Raw genomic sequence first — 20,293 nt, 5'->3', positions numbered from 1 at the left:
CAAAAGCCTCTGATCGCATCTCAATGCCTCATAAACAAAATCCAATCTCCTCGGCCAAGCACATAAGGGTTTCCAAAACTAACCCACAAATAACCCCCCAGCCCCCTCCCCTCCCCTCCCCGCCATTCATGTTAATATACTGTCAACCCCAACACAACATGGTAAAGCAACTATACTCCAACTATATATATATATATCCCATCAACCTGACTCACTCCCATCCTCCACAGCACGTGACTGTTACATGGTCGTGTTAAAAAGTGCCACCTTTAATAACTTGCTCATATTCGAATCTTGGCTCAAGACTTACAATATTTAGGTTTTGTGACCATGGCAATTTGTCTAACTTCTCTGTTTCCTCATGTACAAAATAGCAACGTCCATATTATCTACCTCATAAAGCTTCTGTCTCCATGTTTATAACCGCACACACCTCCCTACACACACACACACACACACACACACACACACACACACACACAGAGCAATAAACACAACTGCACTTCTTGTTGCCTGAAATTATTTCTCCTCTTACAGAGCTTCTGGGAGACAGAACTTCCTGAGGATCCTTGTTTCACAGAACAATGCACATTCAGAGCCTAGTGACATTGTGTAAAACAGAGTGTTCCTGCCAGTTAACAATGGAAGATAAAGCGAAGTTATGCTGTGAAAGGCAAGAAAATCACCAGGCATCAGGAACTACAACGAACTTAAGCACAGAGACAGAAATATTTCTTTTAGGGACATAGTTTAAAGCTCTATGGTTTAGTTATAAAAATCAAAGGCTTTTATAAAAACTGCATTAAATGAAACATTAGATGGGCTTTACAAATGGAATTCACAAAAAATGTACACAATTTGACAAAAGCAAATCTGGGGGAAAACAAGTTTCTAGATCATGCAACTAATATGATATCAGCTATTTAAATACACTATAGGATTATATTCAAAGAAAATATGATTGGAGGAAAATATTCACAAATATCAACAGTGAGTATTTTTTTAACATGATTGTTTCCTATACCCTTTTTCTATCATGAGCATATATTACATTTAATTAGAAAAATATTTACCAAAAAATCATATATTAATATTTCTGAATCCTGGAATCAAGGCATCTCTCAAGTTAATAAGAAGTTGTTATTTTTAAATAGTTGCCACAAAATATGGCTTTCTCCTATGTAATCTATATTAGTAGGTATATAAAACTTTATCTAATTTGGTATCTCCAAATTATCTAAATATTAACTTGCATTTTCTTTGTAGAAAAAAAAAGATTTCCTGAAGTGTTAGCTTCACTATAGCATCTTTGCTGTTTTTAGACCATACGTATGAAACGTCAAGCTTACCTTTCCTGGTTGGCTGACAGAGATTATGGAAAAGGCCTCTTACAAGAAAACTGACGAAAACAAGATTGGAAGGCTCGTGATAATGCAAATGTGACACAAGTCCAGCAAAGCCTGTAGGATTACCTTCTTGATCTAAATAGCCCTAAAGAACAGACATAATTTATTAGTTTGACTCAACTCAACCACATACCTTAATTAATAGACAGCTTATTAAGTGCCAGTTTAAAACAGTACTTAATACTGAGAACTAAAACATGGCTGCCATGACAGTAAGCAAAAGATGTTGCAGCCATCAAGCCATCACATTCCAGCAGCCTGGATGGTGAGCCCTGAGGGAGCTCAGGATGGAGACAGGATGCCTGCCATTGAGGGAGCTCAGGATGGAGACAGGCTGCTCCACCATCAAGCCCTCAGCCACTGCAGCCCCCGCAATGGTGCACCTGAGGACACTCAGGATGGGAAAGCACAGGACACTGGCCCCAGAGCGCTGAGGTGCACATCAAAGGAATGATTCCAGTGAGCCCAGACTCTTGCATCTTCCCATACACAGAAAAGCGCTAAATTCCTTAACTTGAGATGTCTGGCTTTCTTTAATGAAGTCATCTTCTGAAGTTCTGACTACCTGGTCTTTATTGCAAAAACCCCTATATATCCTAGCTCCTCCCTTGCCTCTTGGGAGCAGCCCCTCAAGGGTTATTTGAGATGCTATGTCCTGCTTGAAGTCCTAAGAATGTCCACCGAATAAAACATAATTCTCAACTTTCAGGTTGTGCTTTTTTTTTTTTTCGGTCCACAATACCAACATAAGAGAGATTAGTACTCATTACCTGGCCCACTTTGATAATTAAATCAACTGTAAGTAGTAGGAATCCTTGGCTATAACCTTGGAAAGACTGGAATTAGTTCAAGATGATGAGGAACAGAGATGGTACCGATCCTATCTCACAAAAAGGCAAACACGGTCCTACCTCCTTGACCAGGAATTGCACGGAGAACAGAAAGTACAGTTTCAGCATCTCCAGTGCCCGGGGCTGCTTGAAGGAGATCAGTGAGTGCTTGAGCACCGACAGCGCCTGAGGAGAGGAGGATGTTAATTCACACTGTGCTCCTGCTGAGAAATACACTCCTGGATGACAAGAGAGGTGCACTGGAATTTAACATTTTTTCCTGCATATCACGATGCTTTGGCATCTTAAAAACCTTGCTGGCTGGGGAGAGACTGATACTCCCAGGGCTACTTCCTAAAGGTAACAACAACTTGACAAAGCTTGCTTTCCTCTACAAACCAACCAATGCCGACTTTACGCCCCACCTGCTGCCTTACCTGAATCTCACACACCAAGCCAATATTCCCCTGTCCTAAAGCACCCCAGGTGCTAGGCAAATAGAGACCACCAAGCCCACCCGAATGATTCCAACTACCCAGTCCCAAACTATTTACTCTGAGATGCCTTGCCCTTCCCATGGGCCCTCTCCCTCCACTCGTGGCTCTTGCCTCCCGACCATCCTGGGGTCTCGTGAAGCCCTGCATGGTGCACCCTGCCTGCATTTCTAGGACCTCTTGAGTTTCTACTTTGTTTCCCTGAGCCTCTCGTCTGTCTCCTCCTGTGGCCACATCCGACTGACCAGCTCATAAAAGAATATAAAACAATCAAATATATATTACTAATATCCATTTTACCCACAGATACCAGAGCCACCTAAGATTCAGTGCGATTTCACATTTTACCATATTCTTACATGGCACGCCCTTCCCCTAACAAAACGGAACATATAAAACCGAATCACTGGAAATGAAACATGTTGCCAACTAATCTGGTAATACATGTGGATCCAGTTTAAGAGCTTACAATCTTGGGTTGTTCTGGAAGAAAATACGATATTATTGATACATTATCCCATGTCCTGCAGTATCGTTGCAAAAACGATGGAATCACGTTGATTAAGGTCAAGGTAATAAAAATATTGAGATAGTAAAACAGCATCGACGTAACAGTTCAGATATCTTCCAACTGCCCACTACAACGTTTATGAGGTTCAAGTAAAAGGAGAATTTCCCAACATCACCGAAATTAAACGTGGCTGCCTTTAGGCCTGAGAGTTCATACTACCTGGGAAGAATCTCTAGTCAATGTAAGGCCAGGGGACTAGGAGGGAGAAGGAAGGAAGGGAGAGGGGCAGTGGGGGAAGGAGGGAGAAGGAAGGAAGGGAGAGGGGCAGTGGAGGAAGGAGGGAGAAGGAAGGAAGGGAAGGGGCAGTGGAGGAAGGAGGGAGAAGGAAGGAAGGGAGAGGGGCAGGGAGGGAAGGAGGGAGAAGGAAGGAAGGGAGAGGGACAGGGAGGGAACTGGGGAGAAGGAAGGAAGGGAGAGGGGCAGTGGGGGAAGGAGAGAGAGGGGCAGTGGGGGAAGGAGGGAGGAAGGGAGAGGGGCAGGGAGGGAGGGAAGGAGGGAGGAAGGAAGGAAGGGAGAGGGGCAGGGAGGGAGGGAGGGATAAGGAAGGAAGGGAGAGAGAGGGGCAGGGAGGGAAGCGGGGAGAAGGAAGGGAGAGGGGCAGGGAGGGAAGGGGGAGAAGGAAGGGAGAGGGGCAGGGAGGGAAGGAGGGAGAAGGAAGGAAGGAAGAGAGAGGGGCAGGGAGGGAGGGAGGGAGAAGGAAGGAAGGGAGAGGGAAAGGGAGGGAAGGAGGGAGAAGGAAGGAGGGGATGGGGTGTACCATCCATCACCTCTACTTTGGGGTGATACGTTTTCAGGGAGCCAAAAATGCCCTTTCCTACAACTTCTCCTCTCTCTGGCTCTACATTTAGAGCAACAGGCAGGAAACAGCAGAGTAGTAGAGGGTGAGCGACCTCTGGTGGTTCACTGTAACTCCGGAGATGCAGACCACGTCACTAAAGTCTCATTACGACAGGAAGAGTTCTGACTGCGGTGCCTACTGCAGTTCGTGGTGACGAATGGCCTCCACAGGACCAATCTGTGGACCAGTCTGTCAGTGACATTGGCAGAAGATGAACTTTCAGTCCAGAAAGCTACAAAATTTGAAAATACGCTAAATGCTGAGGTTTGGACCAAAAGCTATTCACCTAGCTTCACATTTAAAAGGGTATTTAAACAGCACTGAAGTGAGCAGACAGTGAAACCAGAAGAAAAATCATGCACCCTCTTTCTTGGCAAACCACCAGATTTGAAGGGATGTACTTTCCTTCAAAAGTGAGAGAATAGACAAACCCACAAGAGATCAGTTCTTTTAAGAAAATAGACCAACTTCCTAAAATTATTCAGTCATGCTACAACTATTTATTGGGTGTCTGTACCAAGAATTAAGACAAAAAAACAACTTTGGCCTAGGGTGCTTACATTCCAGTGGGAAATATAGAGAAAATAAACATGATAGAGATGGTAGATATTGACAGAGACAGAGATTTGCAGCTGTGTAAGGCGTGGTGTGTGCTATGTATAAATGAGCAGGGGTCACAGTCGGCACGGCAGACGGGGGTCCATCGACAGCGCAGGAGGAGTGGTGGCAGCAGGCTAACAGCAGAGCAAGAAACTGAACAAGATGGAAGAGTGAGACTGTGCACACATCTGGGGGAAGGTTCTGGAAGCAGCAGAAACAGCAAAGCCGTGCCCCTCGGAGTGTTACGTGCCTACTGTCAGTGGAGCGGGTAGTGGGCTCGTGTAGGAGAGCAGGACGTGGTGAGTCCAACAAGGGATCATGGGACCAGGCTCTGTAGAAACTTACAGACCATCACAAGAACACTGGCTTCTACTCAAAAGTAATCTGACCTATGAAAATGGGTTTTTTTAGAAAAACGTATTTTGGAAAAATTCTTTGGCATCCTCAATGGAGGCCAAAAGATACGACCTCTTATGAAACAAGGCACAACCGCATAAGGTAAATAGACAATATAAATTGACATTTAAAAAATAATACATTATTATGATATGAAAGGGTGACATCCGAAGCAGTGCACAATCTCGGGGAAACAAGTCCAGCAGCAGAATGAACATCCACACGGTGTCCCTAAGGAGAAGATCTGAAACTTGAGAGAGTGCATCAGAGACGCAGGAGATAAACTCAAGTGTTCTCTCATAATGAAGAAAAACAACAGCGGAGAACAGGAAAACGACTTTTGATTTTAAAAGTTGTAACTTTTTCTGGAAACTGAACAAATCAAAACGGAAGCAAATATCAAAGAGCTAACTTAAGAAATCTTTTCTTAGTTCCAGAATGATCCGAGCCCTGCACAATGCAAAGGTTCTTAACACTACTGAATTGTACACTTAAAACCAGTTAAGATGGCAAATTTAATGTTACATGTATTTTACCGCGATAAAAACTTCTGAGCATGAAGACTGAAAGTTTTCATCATGTAATAACTAAAACATCAATAAAACATAAAAGGAAAGACACACAAGATAGAAAATCCTGGGGAAAAGAATTTAAATATACAGACTTTTTAAAATACTCATATAATTACATAGGCAGAAAGAAATAAACTATAAGGAAACAGGAATTAGCACAGTTCCTCTAGAAGAGATTTCAAGAGTCTGTTCCTCTATGACAGTAAATGCCAGAGGGCAGTGAAGTGATTCTAGCTTGATGTGATAAGTAAAAAGAATATTCCAAGAAATTTATGCCCACACTTGAGTCTTTTATGTGTGAAGGTTACCGAGAGAGCTCCTCACACAGGCCAAGGCAAAGAAGACCAGCGACTCAGAAAACCTTTTTGAAAAAAATTAAAAAGTTTGCAAGAAGACGTATGCTTCTCTCCTGTATAGAGGTAAAAGATAAGAACTCAAACATGGGGAAGTTTTGGTCTAAAATGATAGGCACCTGGTCTGTAGGAGCGTCAACAACATGACAAGAGGCTGCTCATCACAAAAGTCCTGGAAGAATCCTCACCGTGGCAAACGGGATCCAATTTAGAGGGCAGGCGAATCAGTATACAAACCCAGGGAGGAGTGGGTCCCTTTCACAATGCATCTTCATAAGGATGAAACCAAATATTTAATTACGAATTTTAAATTTCTCATTGTGGGATTAGACTCAAAATATTTATCTCAGCAGAAAACTTCACGGTAAGGTTATAACCACAGTCTTAAGTCCAACTAAACATAAATATATCTTTGCAAGGAACCAAATACACACCTACACTTAGAAATATGACTGAAAAAAATAGCAAAATGAGAATGTGACTGTTTTTGGAGAGTCAAACTAGGTGTAGGTACTTTTTTTCTTCCTTCAACTTTCTGCATTGTCCAAATATTCTTTGATGAACTTGGGTTACTTTTTTTACGAAAAATAAACTCTTTTATTACAAAATCATAAACACAAATCTTTTTGTAACCCAGATCTTTTAAAATCCATAGCTAGCACCCTTCACTCCTATGGGGCAATGTTTATCATACGTGAAAATAGTAATCTGGGGGCAACTCCAAATGCCCATTGGCCATAAATTCTATGATTGACAGAGACAACAAAACTAATTATTACTCTCCCCACCCACCCCCAGTTCTCTACCAGCCAAGACACTAGCAAGCATTAAAGACTGGTGACTCCAAGAAGCTATCACTACAGATGTAAAAACGAGCCCGGCCAGTAATGGAGACTCAGCCCCAGAAACCATCCCACAGTACCTTTGCCTTAGCGTCCTCGGGGTCATCTGCCTTGGAAGCCAGAAGCATGAGTCTCAGGATCAGGGAGATGCTGAGAGGGAACTGCCCTCTCAGTTCAGGGACGTTGGATTTGATGAGCTTTTCGATTTTAGAGAGTGGAATACCAAAGAAATACACATCTCCCCCCAGGTCTTGACCTCGTCGTCCGGCCCGTCCAGACATCTGCAAACAGAATAGAAGCACAAAGTAAATCTTTCCTGAACAGTTTCTCCATCACAGTATAAGAACTGAGCCTTTTATACTGCATTAGAGCAAGTACACTGTGAAGATGTCCAACCGTTACAGAACTGAGACTAAAATCCAACTGGGTGCCAGGCAGGAAATTCACCGTGGCTGAGACAGAGGTGAAAATGAGACATTCGTCATCCTGATGTGCTTATTTCAGTCCCCAAACTGTGCTAGATATTTGTATACTGATATACAGCAAGAAGAAAAAAAGACGAGACCCTGGCTTCCAGTTCACTTACAGCTGAACTTACAAGTCTTCCTCTCTTCCTTCCCACCCCCCTCCTTTGTCCCTTTTCTCTCTCTCCCCTACACACATGTGTGCTGAGTGACAAATCACCATAAAAATTGTGCACAAACTGAGACGCAAGAGTGAGATAAAATTCAGAAACGCTACTTGTACAAAGGAAGTTAAGAACAAACTCTTTACAGAAGTTACATTAGTTCTCCTTCGGTAAGTGCTCAGAATGTGCTAAGTCCTTTACACCTTTTTTATAAAGACCCTACAACCACTACCCTATGAGGAGAGTGTAATCATTGTCTGCATTTTACAGTAGAGTAACTGGGGCTTGGGAAATAAGAAAGTCACTGTAGGCAAACACCAAGAAGTGAAAGACCCAGGACTCCAACCTTGGCATTTCCACTGCCAAGTTCACCATCCATGACGCCGGCCCCAGACCCCTAAATGAGAGTTTCCCAAAGATGATATGGGGGGAGGGTTCATGCCCAGAACAGCAGCAGAAGGAGAAATCCAAAGGACAGGGGTTGGTAAAATGGAGGAAAAACTAAGGATGTTGTATTGGGTAGGAACAAGGCCCATCAGGGAATAGAAAGGAAGTGTTCTGTGAGGAAGTGGGGTGGGGGGGCACTTGGATAAAACCTGTAATGTTGGCTGACAGATGTAGCAGAAATATTCACCAAGTGATCCTGAGCAGGTAAACCGTCTGCGTTCAGGACACAGTGGAGTCAGGAGACCTGAAAATTAGGAAAACTGTTTAATGACTACAAGCTCAAAATGTATGATGAAAGACGGCGGAAATGGAAATTGCAAGGCCAAAATCAAAACCACTGGAGGAGAATAACAAAGTCGGCTTGGTAGTACAGTGCACAGCAGGGGCAAAGACAAGAGAAGCATGAAAGAGAACCCCAGGGCGTAAACTCAGGGGCAAAGGGGCTGGATGAGGAGGGAGTCCTCAAGCACCTTGCACCTGTGTGTCTACCCTACAAATCACTTCATTGAATTCTTGCAAATGCCATGGGACCGTTCTTATCATCCCTATTCTGGAGATAGCAAAGAAGGACCAGGCAGGTTAGAGATCTCACCCAAGGTCACGTAACACCAAGCCCGTGACCGGCCCTATACCACAGCTAAATGTGACTGTCAGGTTTGCAGGAAAGTCCCCGTGAATTGCAGCACGTTTGCAAACCAAAGCCTCGCCTTTCTTACTCTTTTATTGCCTATTTTAGCAATGCAGTAGGGAGTTTCTGCATATCACAATACCTGTCTGTAGTTTAAAGCATCCAGATAGACTGAGTTTTGAGCAAAAACCACAGATTTACAAGGCATGTTGATTCCTAAAGCAAGTGTCCCCGTAGCGGTCACCACCTAGAAGGAGAATAAACAGTTACTTCATAAAATAGCATTCCAGTGGAATGCCACGGAGTGACTGAAAGCCTTGAATTACAAGATCTAGAACGTTGGCGTTCTTGCTATGTCATATTTCACTGCTCAGGGCCTTGCCCCTCACTCTGCTCTGCCCAGAATATTCTTCTCCCACGTATCCAGTTATCTGGTTTGTTCAGTCCTCCACTCAAATGTCAAATAGAAATTTCTGGACCACCACATCCAAAATGATGGCCCCGTCCTCATTATGCCTACTCATGGCATTAATGACCACCTCAAGTGTATCACCTGTGTGTTTACTGTCCTGCCTCAGACTCCAAGCCCCTTTCACTATCGTGTACCCCACCCCCCAAAAAGAGTACCAGGCACATGACAGGTGCTCAGGAAATACTCTGTAATAAATGACTAGAAAGGGAACCTCCCACAACAGGGAATAATACTGTTATAGACCCACTTATGGGCAGTGGCCAGCCTCACCCACTATAACTTATCTGTGAAGATTATTTCTATGGAAATAAATTATCTAAGTAATAGAGCAAATTAAGTTTCACCTTTTTCCCTGAATTGCCATAATAACTGACCAGAAAAGGAGTAGGGAAAATTTTACAGTTTCTTAAATAATCTATTTTTACTCATTTTTTTTCATATAATGCTGGGTATTTCTAATTGTTATTTCTATTTATATTGATTATCATAAAGTCATAGTTGAGGTTAATGGTGAAGTATATGGAATAATTTTCTTTAATTATTCTGAACCTGATATCGATACTCTGTCAAAATGAAACACACCATTTATTAACTATTTTTATAAAGTTCTTCAATATGAACATGAATGGGAAAAGAAAGAACATTAAATTTATACTATAACTAGAATAAATACCTTTCGAAAAATGTGTTCTCAATAACAAAGCTATCTCTGTTTCCACAGTACTCTGCCTAGCGGTATCTAGTTAACCATTTACTAAGCTACTGGTAATTGAGCAACTACTATTTAAGATACTATTTTAGACCCAGGATATGCTGATCAAAATAGCCGTGCCTCCTTACCTCAATTCATAATCATGTAAAAAATTTTGTTTCTGGTTATTGACTTTTAAAATAAATAAATAACTTGTTATTAGTTAAGAAAAAAGCTAAACAACGTTGTTAATGATACATTTTGGGTTTTTTTCCAGATTACAGAATTACCCTTAAATTAGGATGTCAGATTTTCTTCAAGATTTATTTATTAAGATTAAACGATACTCCCTAGAGTAACAGAATCTATCTCTCCCCTCCCCACCACACACAAATATAATGTACATAATTCAAAAACTTAATGTGGCAAATTAGAAAAAGTCAGGGTCTATTTTAAAATATTACTCAACGTCTAAATTAACTAGGAAATCATATAAACCCTCTTTGTGAATGTATCCAGAGGATCCCCTCACATCTTTATGGGACACACCAAATACGTAACAAGGGCTGGGTGTCAAGTGATTCAGGGAACCTTCTTCCTGTCCGCCACCAGGGACAGGACAGAGTATGAGGATGGTACCGCTAAAGTCTGCCGAGCTGTGCAGCTGGCCCCGGGGAAGCAGTACATCCTTGTTCTTATTTCTCCTAGTACACCGGGAAAAGATCTGATCGAAATGCTACCCTGAATGTCCTCCACACCCATGAAAAGACATCTACAGCCAAAATCACATGAACAGCTGACAAAATGCCATGAACATTATAAATGAAAAGTGGGCGTTTATTCCTAGATCGCCACAGGTGTATTTCAAACATAGTTGGAAATAGTTGGAACAGTACTTGTTTAAGGGATACTTGAATCTCAAGAAAAAGAGATAAACTGAATGAGAGATTTCAAACCCCCTCCCTCAACTAAATGAGATGGAAAATGCAGTGGTATCGTGGGACGTTAAAAAAAAAAAAGACATAATTAGATTGGAAAAAATGGTTATTTTCCATTCGTTATGGTGCTCAGCTTCATATAGACAGAGTTTCAAGTTATAAAATGAAGAACTTTACTTACCCTAATAAATCCTTTCCTAAAAAGAATCTCAACTAACTGCTTTTCTTTGGCGCTCAAAGAGCTGTGATGATATCCAATCCCTCTTGCTGCCAAAGCCTTCAGTTCGGCGCCTTTCCTTGAGAATTTCACTCGGCCAAACACCCTCTGCAAAGTCTGAAAGAAGAGTTTTAGGGATTTTGATCGTCTCTTATCTAATTTTAATTTAAATCAGAATTTAAAATAGTGAAATCAAAATAACAGGCACACTATATAATAATTTAGCTAAATGAGGCCAATTATTTGAAATTAACTCTACATATAAAAAACATTTTATGGGAACAACAGCAACTATCAGACATGTTCCAAAGTCTTGGAGCAGAATGTCTCGCGCTGTTTCACCCCATTTCAGGGGTGAGAAGCACTGACCAAGCAGTAGACAATCCCCAGAGGAGGTGTGAGTGTAGCCGCTCCAGCCTGAGGGAGGTCAGATCAGCCCCAGGAGTTCTCCCTGGGGAGAGGGATTTCTCCAAGCAGAGCAGGTTCCTTACCTTACATGGTCTGGGAAGGCTTCCTTCTCACTGTAAATTGGTCACAGATAGCCTTAAAAATATCCCTGCCCTAAGGAGGAAATCCACTTGCATGCAGAGTTTTATGTGTTAAAATAAACACTGCTTATGAAAGAGAGAAGAAAAGAAAAAAGCCCAAACCCTAAATCCAAAAGCAAAATACCCTCCATGTAGAGTCAACTGCACAATGGGATATCAAGGACCCACGAAATGATGATGGTTCTTGAAAAGGAGGAAACCGTGAAATTTACAAAAGAATGTATACAATAGAATGCACATGCATATGCCTGTATGCACCTATGTGTGTATGTGTGTGCATGTACGTGTGCGTGTATGCGTGTGCATGCGTGTGTGTGTGGTCACAAAGACATGAAAGGTTCATCCAGAAGGGCAGTGATTACTCCCCACGGTTGGCATGGCTTTTATTGTTACTAATTTGTATTTTCAAATTCATCTACCAAACGCATGCATTATTTGCACCATAAAACATTTTGAAGAAACGGCATACCACATTTAGATATTTCAATGTCTTTTTGGTGGCATGTTTTGACTATAACACAGAAATCCTGAGCTTTAGAGAAACTGTGTATATATTATTTCAAGTGTATTGGACCACATGTACCGAAATATTCGGTTGAGGCGTGTGAGACCGGAGCGTAGAAGTCAGGCTGTGAAAAACAGTATTGCAGGAAGAAATAACGGAAGGGCAGCCACCCCCAGGGGTTAACTATTAACAAGCAAGAAATCTTCTACAAACCTAATCCTGTCTTCTTCAAACATGCTTACAGACAGAGGCCACGCACAAGGGTTTCTATTCTGGAAGCGACGGCACTGAGGTATCACACCCAGCAGCGTCTGGAGCTGCGCAGTAGTAGCGGGAGTGTGAAATGATTTCCAGGAGCATTGCTCCATCCTAAGGGCTCACCTCAGCATCTATGGCCTTCTGATCAGCATATGTGCAGTCCTGAGGGATCTCCAAGTTCTTCTTAAAAACCTTGAGGAGATTAGCACGTTCAGCTGCAAGGATTAGTCTTTGATCCATTTTTCTGGGATTCTTCTGGCTTCTTTTATCTCTGTTTATAAAAACAAATTTTAAGTAATGAACGGCCACGTTTGGCCGCCATAGGAAGCCCGGGACATCCTTGATCCCCTCATCACCCAGACATGCACTACTACATACCCCCAGACCACCCTGAACCAACCTTCTCCCTCGGAAGCCTCTGGAACTGGTGGCCCCTCATCAGAAAAGTCCCCTATTGTGTCTGAATATTCCCCTCCCTTCCTCCTACTCTAAGCATCCTTCTTGCCAAATCCAGTTCTCCCAATATGACCCCCCTGTCCCGTGCTAAAGTGATGAGCATTTGCTCTTTCACAGGCTTGGAGGAAGGTAGGTGCCCCCAGCTCCACATGGTCGAGTGCAGGCCAGCTCCTTCTCTCCTTCTTCTCTCCTCCTGCTACAGCAGCTCTGAGTCTGGTTGCCAAGGGTTCTTGGCGACACCATCCCCTGCAGAATTGCCCTCTGCTGACAAGAGCTCCCAAGAAATGCCTGTAAGGTTACAACACCTCCTGGGACTGGGAATGTGGCCCCCAGCCAGTACCTGACTGATAAGAGGTACACGAAACAGCCCCCTCGACCCACGCTGGCACAACCCTGCAGTGCACCCAGGCCTCCCGGTTGGCCGGGGTCAGCAATATTCCAGCAACACCACACCCTTACGCCTCTTCCTCACTTTCCCTCTGTTGCTTCGTCGCTTTCTTGCAGGTCCCGCTCAAGCACACCCCTTCAACAGATCACTTCCATGAGGTCCCATCTCAGATCTCTGCGGGGAATCTGGCCGAAGACACTGCCCCACAAACACTAGCTTGGACTCAGTCACCAAAGCGCATTATCCATCACTCCATGGGAACCGCCTTTCACAGACACCCACATCTCTCGTCCTTTCTTGGTTTGTCTTTGGTGAATGAGTAAAGCTGCTGCCATATCAGTGAACAAAGGATGCTGCAGCCATCAAGCCACTACAGTCACCCCGACGGTGAGCCCTGAGGGGACTCAGGACGGAGACCCACGGGCTGCCCACCGCCAAGTCCGCAGCCTCTGCAGCCCGCCTCCGTGGTGCACCCCGAGGGGACTCAGGATGGGAAAGCACAGGACACTGGCCCCAGCGCTGAGGTGCACATCAAAGGAATGATTTCAGTGAGCCCAGACTCTTGCATCTCCCCATTCACTGAAAAGTGCTAAACTCCTTAACTTGAGATGTCTGGTTTTCTTTAATTAAGAGTCATCTTTCGATGTTCCGACTACCTGGCCTTTGTTGCAAAAACTCCTCTACATCCTGGCTCCCCGCTTACCTCTTGGGAGCAGCCCCTCAGAGCTGTCTGAGAGGCTGCGTCCTGGGCTTAAGTCCTTAGAACGTCCAGCAAATAAAACCTAATTCTCAACTTTTAGATTGTGCTTTTTTTTTTCAGTCGACACTCTCGCCTTTGCACATAGACAGCTCCTAATATGAGAATATGTGCTAACCAGTGTCCCATCTAACTCCATTTCAGGGGTGAGAAATACAGACCAAGCAGTAGACGCGCCACCAACTCACTTCCTGGGACATTCCCTTCACCTCCAGGGGCAATGCCGGGACCAGCACAGGCAGAGGGCTAACGGAGGCCCCCATACTGTTGTCTAAGGATTTCTAAGTTTTAAATTGAGGTACCAAACTTTCAGATAAAATACAACCTCCTCCTACCCCGACAAATAAAGCTCCGTAACCACCTGGAATCTCAAGGGTGAGAGGGAGCTCCAGAGGGATGTCTCCTGAGCTGCACCAACTCCTCATTTTAAGGGAATGGCTGCAGACGGGGAGGCCGGCTTGGGGTTCTCTGAAGCACAGGGCCCAGGGCAAGGGTCCCAACACCTTCAGTGTAATCATGGTGCTGAACGAGGTAGGAAAATGCTGACGGAAAGAAAATGCACAACCTAGAAGTTGAGAATTACGTTCTATTCGGTGGACATTCTTAGGACTTCAAGCCCAGGAGACAGCAGCTCAGATAACTCTGAGAGACTGCTCCGAGGAGGTGATGGGAGGAGCCAGGACGCACAAGAGTTTCTGCAACAAAGACCAGGTGGTCCGAACATCAAAGGATCACTGCTAATTAAAGAAAACCAGACACCTCCAGTTTAAGGAATTTAACGCTTTTCTGTGTATGGGAAGATGCAAAGTCTGGACTCACTGGAATCGTTCCTTTGATGTGCACCTCAGCTCTCTGGGGCCAGTGTCCTGTGCTTTCCCATCCTGAGTCCCCTCAGGGTGCGCTGCCGGGGAAAGCAGCAGCTTGCTGGCTGCAACATCCTTTGTTTACCGATATGACAGCAGCATTCTTAGTTCACGAAAACATTCGTCTTATTTTTAAAGCTTGGCTTGTTGGTCACTAATGCAACGTGACATCGTGACTGCCAGCGTCCTGAAGAAAAGCTAAGTGTCTAAGCTGTCTAGTGATTGAAAAGGCTGACACCTACCATCACTTCCAGGGAAACAGCATAACAGGCAGAAGGAAGAGACACAGAAGTGTCAGCAGGAAATTCTGACCTGCTCCGGAATATGAAAAATCTGAGCCCGAGAAGCTCTAAAAGCTGTTTCAACTTTCAGGGAAATAACTACCAATCATTGCAAAATATTTATGGACCAGCTGTGACCTGCCAAGCAATGTGTTAAGACTTTGTAAGCAGCTCTTTACAGGAAACCGCCCTCAGCAGGAAGCCCCTTTCCTTGTCACTTTAGCAGAGCTGTATCGTGACTTTTCACCAGGCACCCCATGCTCTACTCATCTCCGGCCCAAGTACACCTTTCAAGTCTTTAGATCACGCAATACTTTGCCTAACGTATCGGTTCTTTCTGCAGATCAAAGAAGGAGGAGAGAAGAGTCAGTAATTAACAGGTGACCAGATCTCTTCCCAAGTTTCCCCTTCAGTAATCTCCCCAACAAATGGCGTGATTGAGAGAACACCTAGAGGAAGATGACGAGGATTCCACGAGCCTGCACATAGTGGGGGACGGCGATGACCCTGACCCCCCATCTCAGTGATTAACTGAGATTACTCTCCTCCTTCCCTTTAAAACTTCCATGGCCGAACAGAATCTCAGAGGTGGTTTTGGGGGAACACTGAGTCCACCATCTCCCCACATTGCCGGCATCCTGATTAAAGGAACCTTTCCTTTCTGCCGACATCTGTGAGTATGTAATCGGGTCCAGCGAGAATCAGGACCCGAGTCATTCGATAACAACTGGACATATTAATAAAAAGAGGAAAATGCACGGTCCCTGCTGTGAGAGAGCTTAACGATTTAGGAATAAGACAGCAACACATCGTAATCGACCTACTAAATACTGCAGCGTAGCAAGAGCCCGGGAGAAAGGGCACTAAATCTAAGTGGGGCATGAGGGCGAGCTTCAGAGAGGCACAGCGAACTCATGAGCAGAAGCTCTGGGGGTGAGAGGGAAGGAGGGACCTCAAGGCAGAAGGGCCATGTCACGGGAAAGTGCAGGAGGACGTGGCACGCAGGGAGAAGAGTAAATATTGAGTATTGAAGGATGAGAGTAGTAGGACGTGATCTGAAAAAGTGAGGGCAAAACTCCAAAGATGGTGGTCCACCAACAATGGCCCAGGAGAAGGAACAGTGAGTGTGGGTAAGTTAATCAATGAGAATGTCAGCAAGAGTGGTGTCAGCTACACCGCAGGGTGGTGAGCCTCGGAGCTCCCAAGTCCAAGAAGAAGACCTCTGTGATCGCCCGAGGAAGATGCGGGCCCGTCCAGACCAGGCTGCCACTGAGGATGGGAGGGTGGGAGGAAGGAAAGACGCATCTCAGACGCAGAGTCATCAGAATTAGACACCGAGAACAAGGCAGGAGCCAGGAGCACACACAGTTCTCCGAAGCACAGAACCGGCCTGCAAATAAGGGACAGCTAGGATGTCTGCATAGCCCAGTGTACATTCCTGTTGGGACTTGTGACGTATTTCAGCCTTCCAACCACCAGTGCGTTGAGTCACATACTCACATTGTCTTCTGTTTCTCAAGGGATTTTCTAACTTTTCGAAGTTTGCTCTCCATGTCATAGTCCTCCTTATCAGCCTTGAGGAGCCTTCTGCTCTGTTGCTTTATCTCTAGGAACCTTTTCACACTTCCAGCGCTTCTCTCTACAGCCCCTAAATTAAATCTGGAAACAAAGGAAAAGAACGCTTGCCTTGAAATTAATGTGATAAATACAATTCAGTCATATAGCCATCCACTGCTGTCATCCTGACACACAGCTGTTGAGTTTTTAATCTCCACTTTTATGAGCTTCATCCTGAACAGGCACACGAGGTGTTCTGGGTCGGCAGACCCATCATTAACCGCCTTACAGGAAACAGGAAGTCCCCCCCTGGGGCAATGGCAAGCAGAGCCCCCAGAGATTTCTCCTGGAAGAGGGGTCAGGCACGCCACAGGCAAGGAACAGATAACAATGGATTTTCTCTATTTACAGAAGAGAGATGTTCCTTCTTCCTCTCTTAAGAGGTGAGAAAAAATTGTTTTACTCCTTTTTATTTATTTTTATTGTTATTGTAGTTGTTCTTGTGTCTAATTCCACTGGTCTTTAGGTCTGTCTTGTAACAGCATCAAAGACCCTTAGTGTTAGATATTTTTTTTTTCCGAAGTACAGTTGATATACAATATCATGTTAGTTTCAGTTGTACAACATGGTAACTCAGTATTTTTGAAAATTCTATTCCATTTAGGTTATTACAAGATCAGGGCTATCATTCCCTGTGCTATACAATAGGTCCTTGTTGCCTATCTAATATATAGTAGTTTGCATCTGTTAATCCCAAACCCCTCATTTGTCCCTCCCCACTTTTCCTCTTCCCTTTGGTAACCGTAAGTTTGTTTTCTATGTCTGTGTGACCGTTTCTGTTTTACTTACACATTCATTTGTATTATTTTTTAGATTCCACATATAAGTGATAGCATACAGTATTCGTCTTTCTCTGTCTGACTTATTTCACTAGAGAATATTATGGTTAGTGAAATAAGTCAGATTTCTTGACGGCCAAATCTTTTGTGAATTTTAGTGCCTCCTTTGCTTTTCTCTGTGTGTTTTTGTTTTCAGTTTTATTGAGACATAATTGACATATAACGCTGCATACGTTTAAGTTATACAAAACATGACAAGTTGATAAAGGTAAATATAGCAAAACGATGACTGTAATAAGGTTAGTTCACAAAACCACCACCTCACAAAGTTACCTTTCTTTCCTTTTGTGGTGAGAACATTTCAAATCTACTCTTAGCCACTTTCAAGTATGCAATACAGTACTGTTACCTGTAGTCACCATGATGGAATTAGATCCTCAGGACTTATTCATTACATAACTGGAAGTCTGTACCTTAGACCAGCATCTCCTCCCTTTCTCTCGCCCCCATGTCCCTGGAAACCACGAATCTACTCTGTTTCTATGAGTAAGGCTTTCTCAGATTCCACATACAAGTGAGATCGTACAGTAAAATTTTGCTCTTTTACGCAGGATGGAGAGAATTGGGGGTTTTCATCCTAACTTCTTGGATTGTGACTATTTCTTTCTAGGGACCAGGTAAACCCAGGGGTTACTGGCCTCTACAATCCAGAAAAGTCTCCAGAGTCTGGGCTTTATACCTTTTGAAATGGAAATCCCTAGGGACATATGGTCCAGACTTCCTGGCACCTTGGGATTTAAACTAGCATATTGCAAGGCTACTTTAATTTTATGTGGGGTAATTGTGTGCATAAACATTCGATCTCTTTTGTAAAAAACCTAGGTATTGACTGAAAATTAACAAGACCTAATTAAAAATACACTAGTTTAGAGTAAAAGGAGAAGAAGAAATGGAGAAGGAAAACCAAATAAAGAAGGTGATATGTAACAGCACAAGTAAAATTATTTTTGTAAGAACTAAACTAGAAAGGTGTAGTTTTAAATCGGCGCTCTAATAACAAAAGGGCACCAAAAATCGTATTGAACACTATTTTACAAGAGTCAAGTTTGCGTAACTTCCCTCTACTTAAAAGAATGCATCTAATACAAATTACAACCAAAAACAAATTAAATGACTTACAAAAAAAACAGTGCAGGTAACTTCTCCATTTGTCTTAGCTTTTCAACAAGACGTGGAAACATACGTGCCATGTTTTCTGAACTAACAACCGAAGGAGGACGAAGATTCCTCAGGACCATTCTGGCCTGTAGCAGTGAAAAGAAAATTATTGTAAATTCTGCGTAATGAAGACATGATTTCCTGCCTCTGGCTAAAACATTTTCATAGTTATCTAATCTATATTTCTGTGGTTCTTTAATAGACTATGTAACAAAAACAAAAATAATGAAAGTATAAAATAAAACATTGCAAAAGAAATATATAAATCAACATTTATATATCATATACGAGAGAACAAAAAGATAAACAGTAATACCCACGCACATGCACGCGTGCAATTTAACATGCAATTTTTTAAGGCAACACAAATCAGTCAGGAAGAGGATCATTTGGTAAATGATGCTGGTTCCACTACATGGCAGGAGGTGGGGTAAATCAGTTTCTCTCTACCTCATGTAACATATATATACATGATATAAGTTTCTCTCTATATCACGTATCACTTACAAATACATTTTAAAGGTTTTTCTTGACAAAATAAGTGGAATAAAATATAATTATATAGGAGCAGGAGGTTAGTTAAAATAGAATGGGAAAAACTCACCTGAGAAAACTCTAATATATGTCACACCCCCAAAATCAGAAACCTTAATATGTGACAACAGAGCAAACTCCAAAATAAAAAGACCAGCAACTTACTTAAAACAAATATTCGTAACTCATACGACCCCGGACTAAGGTTGTAATACAAAAATAGTTCCTACAAATTAAAATAAAAATCATAAAAGATAAAAAAAACTTTCCAGATGAAAAAGAGATAAAGGGATGAAAAGCTCTCCTCAGCTGCTGTCACTGTGATTCCCGAGCATCATGACCAGGAAAGGGCCCCTCTGTCCTCATCCGTCAGAACGTGGAGCACACGCCAGGGCAGGAACAGAGGACAAGACAAGGACATAGGTCCTTTCTCTCTCTCTAGTCTATCTCAGAATCACCGGACTTCGTGCTCAACTGAAAATCCTACAATGGAAGCTAAAGATTAAAGAAAGCCAGAAAATAGTAATGACTGCACAGCACAACTCAAGGGGACAAGAACACAGAGGTGCTTCACCCAAAACATGTGTGATAATTACCTCCTGGACGTGACCGCTCTTCACCCAGCCCGTCAGTTCTGCCTTTAAGCTCTCTTCATACTTTCTAGCATCCACCTTTCGAATGACTATTTTATTCTTAAAATGAACGAATTCCTCCGGACACAACTCCTTGAAAAGGAATACCACAAAATTCAATAAAATCATGCAAGAAAATCCAAAAGTGTTTCTCAGCAATATGTCTCACTAACAGAATTACAAGCGTCTTGAGAGTAGAGGATGAACTTCTATCTCCCCAACATTTCTGGTGTGTAAACCTAATAGGATGGTGAACTCTTAAGGCAGAATGTGCAGCAAAAACAAACAGGAGATGAACAAAGATGGACAGAGAGAAGGGAGGGGCGCGAGAAGAGAGAAAGGCAGGAACAGAAACCCAGGACCCAGCACATAGGAGGGGAGATGAAAGGATTGTCCTATCACAGAAAGTGAAAGAGGAAGCGTGCTCAGGAGTTCAGGGGCATTCCGCCCAGTTACAGGAAAACACAGACCGTCAGGAGGAAGGCTGTCTAGAGAAGGGGCGACCTTATTTTGCAAAGAGTCCACAGGTAACTT

At 43.2% G+C, this 20,293-nt stretch overlaps 1 protein-coding gene across 1 annotated transcript in view; it reads right to left on the bottom strand.

The window, feature by feature from the left end:
* LOC132427625 (probable ATP-dependent RNA helicase DDX60) overlaps positions 1–20,293 on the bottom strand; it is a 78,766-nt gene that overhangs the window by 12,924 nt on the left and 45,549 nt on the right. Inside the window, exons 23-31 of the mRNA XM_060015321.1 lie at positions 19,724–19,852; positions 18,555–18,679; positions 16,480–16,638; positions 12,358–12,505; positions 10,888–11,040; positions 8,748–8,852; positions 6,983–7,183; positions 2,318–2,422; positions 1,350–1,491 (exon numbers count right to left, since the gene is read on the bottom strand). Coding sequence (XP_059871304.1) covers positions 1,350–1,491; positions 2,318–2,422; positions 6,983–7,183; positions 8,748–8,852; positions 10,888–11,040; positions 12,358–12,505; positions 16,480–16,638; positions 18,555–18,679; positions 19,724–19,852 — 1,267 coding nt within the window. The remainder of the gene's footprint in view (positions 1–1,349; positions 1,492–2,317; positions 2,423–6,982; positions 7,184–8,747; positions 8,853–10,887; positions 11,041–12,357; positions 12,506–16,479; positions 16,639–18,554; positions 18,680–19,723; positions 19,853–20,293) is intronic.

This window comes from Delphinus delphis, chromosome 6 (genome assembly GCF_949987515.2).
Source record: "Delphinus delphis chromosome 6, mDelDel1.2, whole genome shotgun sequence".
NCBI lineage: Eukaryota > Metazoa > Chordata > Mammalia > Artiodactyla > Delphinidae > Delphinus > Delphinus delphis.
Note: the sequence above shows the minus strand (reverse complement) of the source record. Positions and strands in the feature narration are given on the sequence as shown.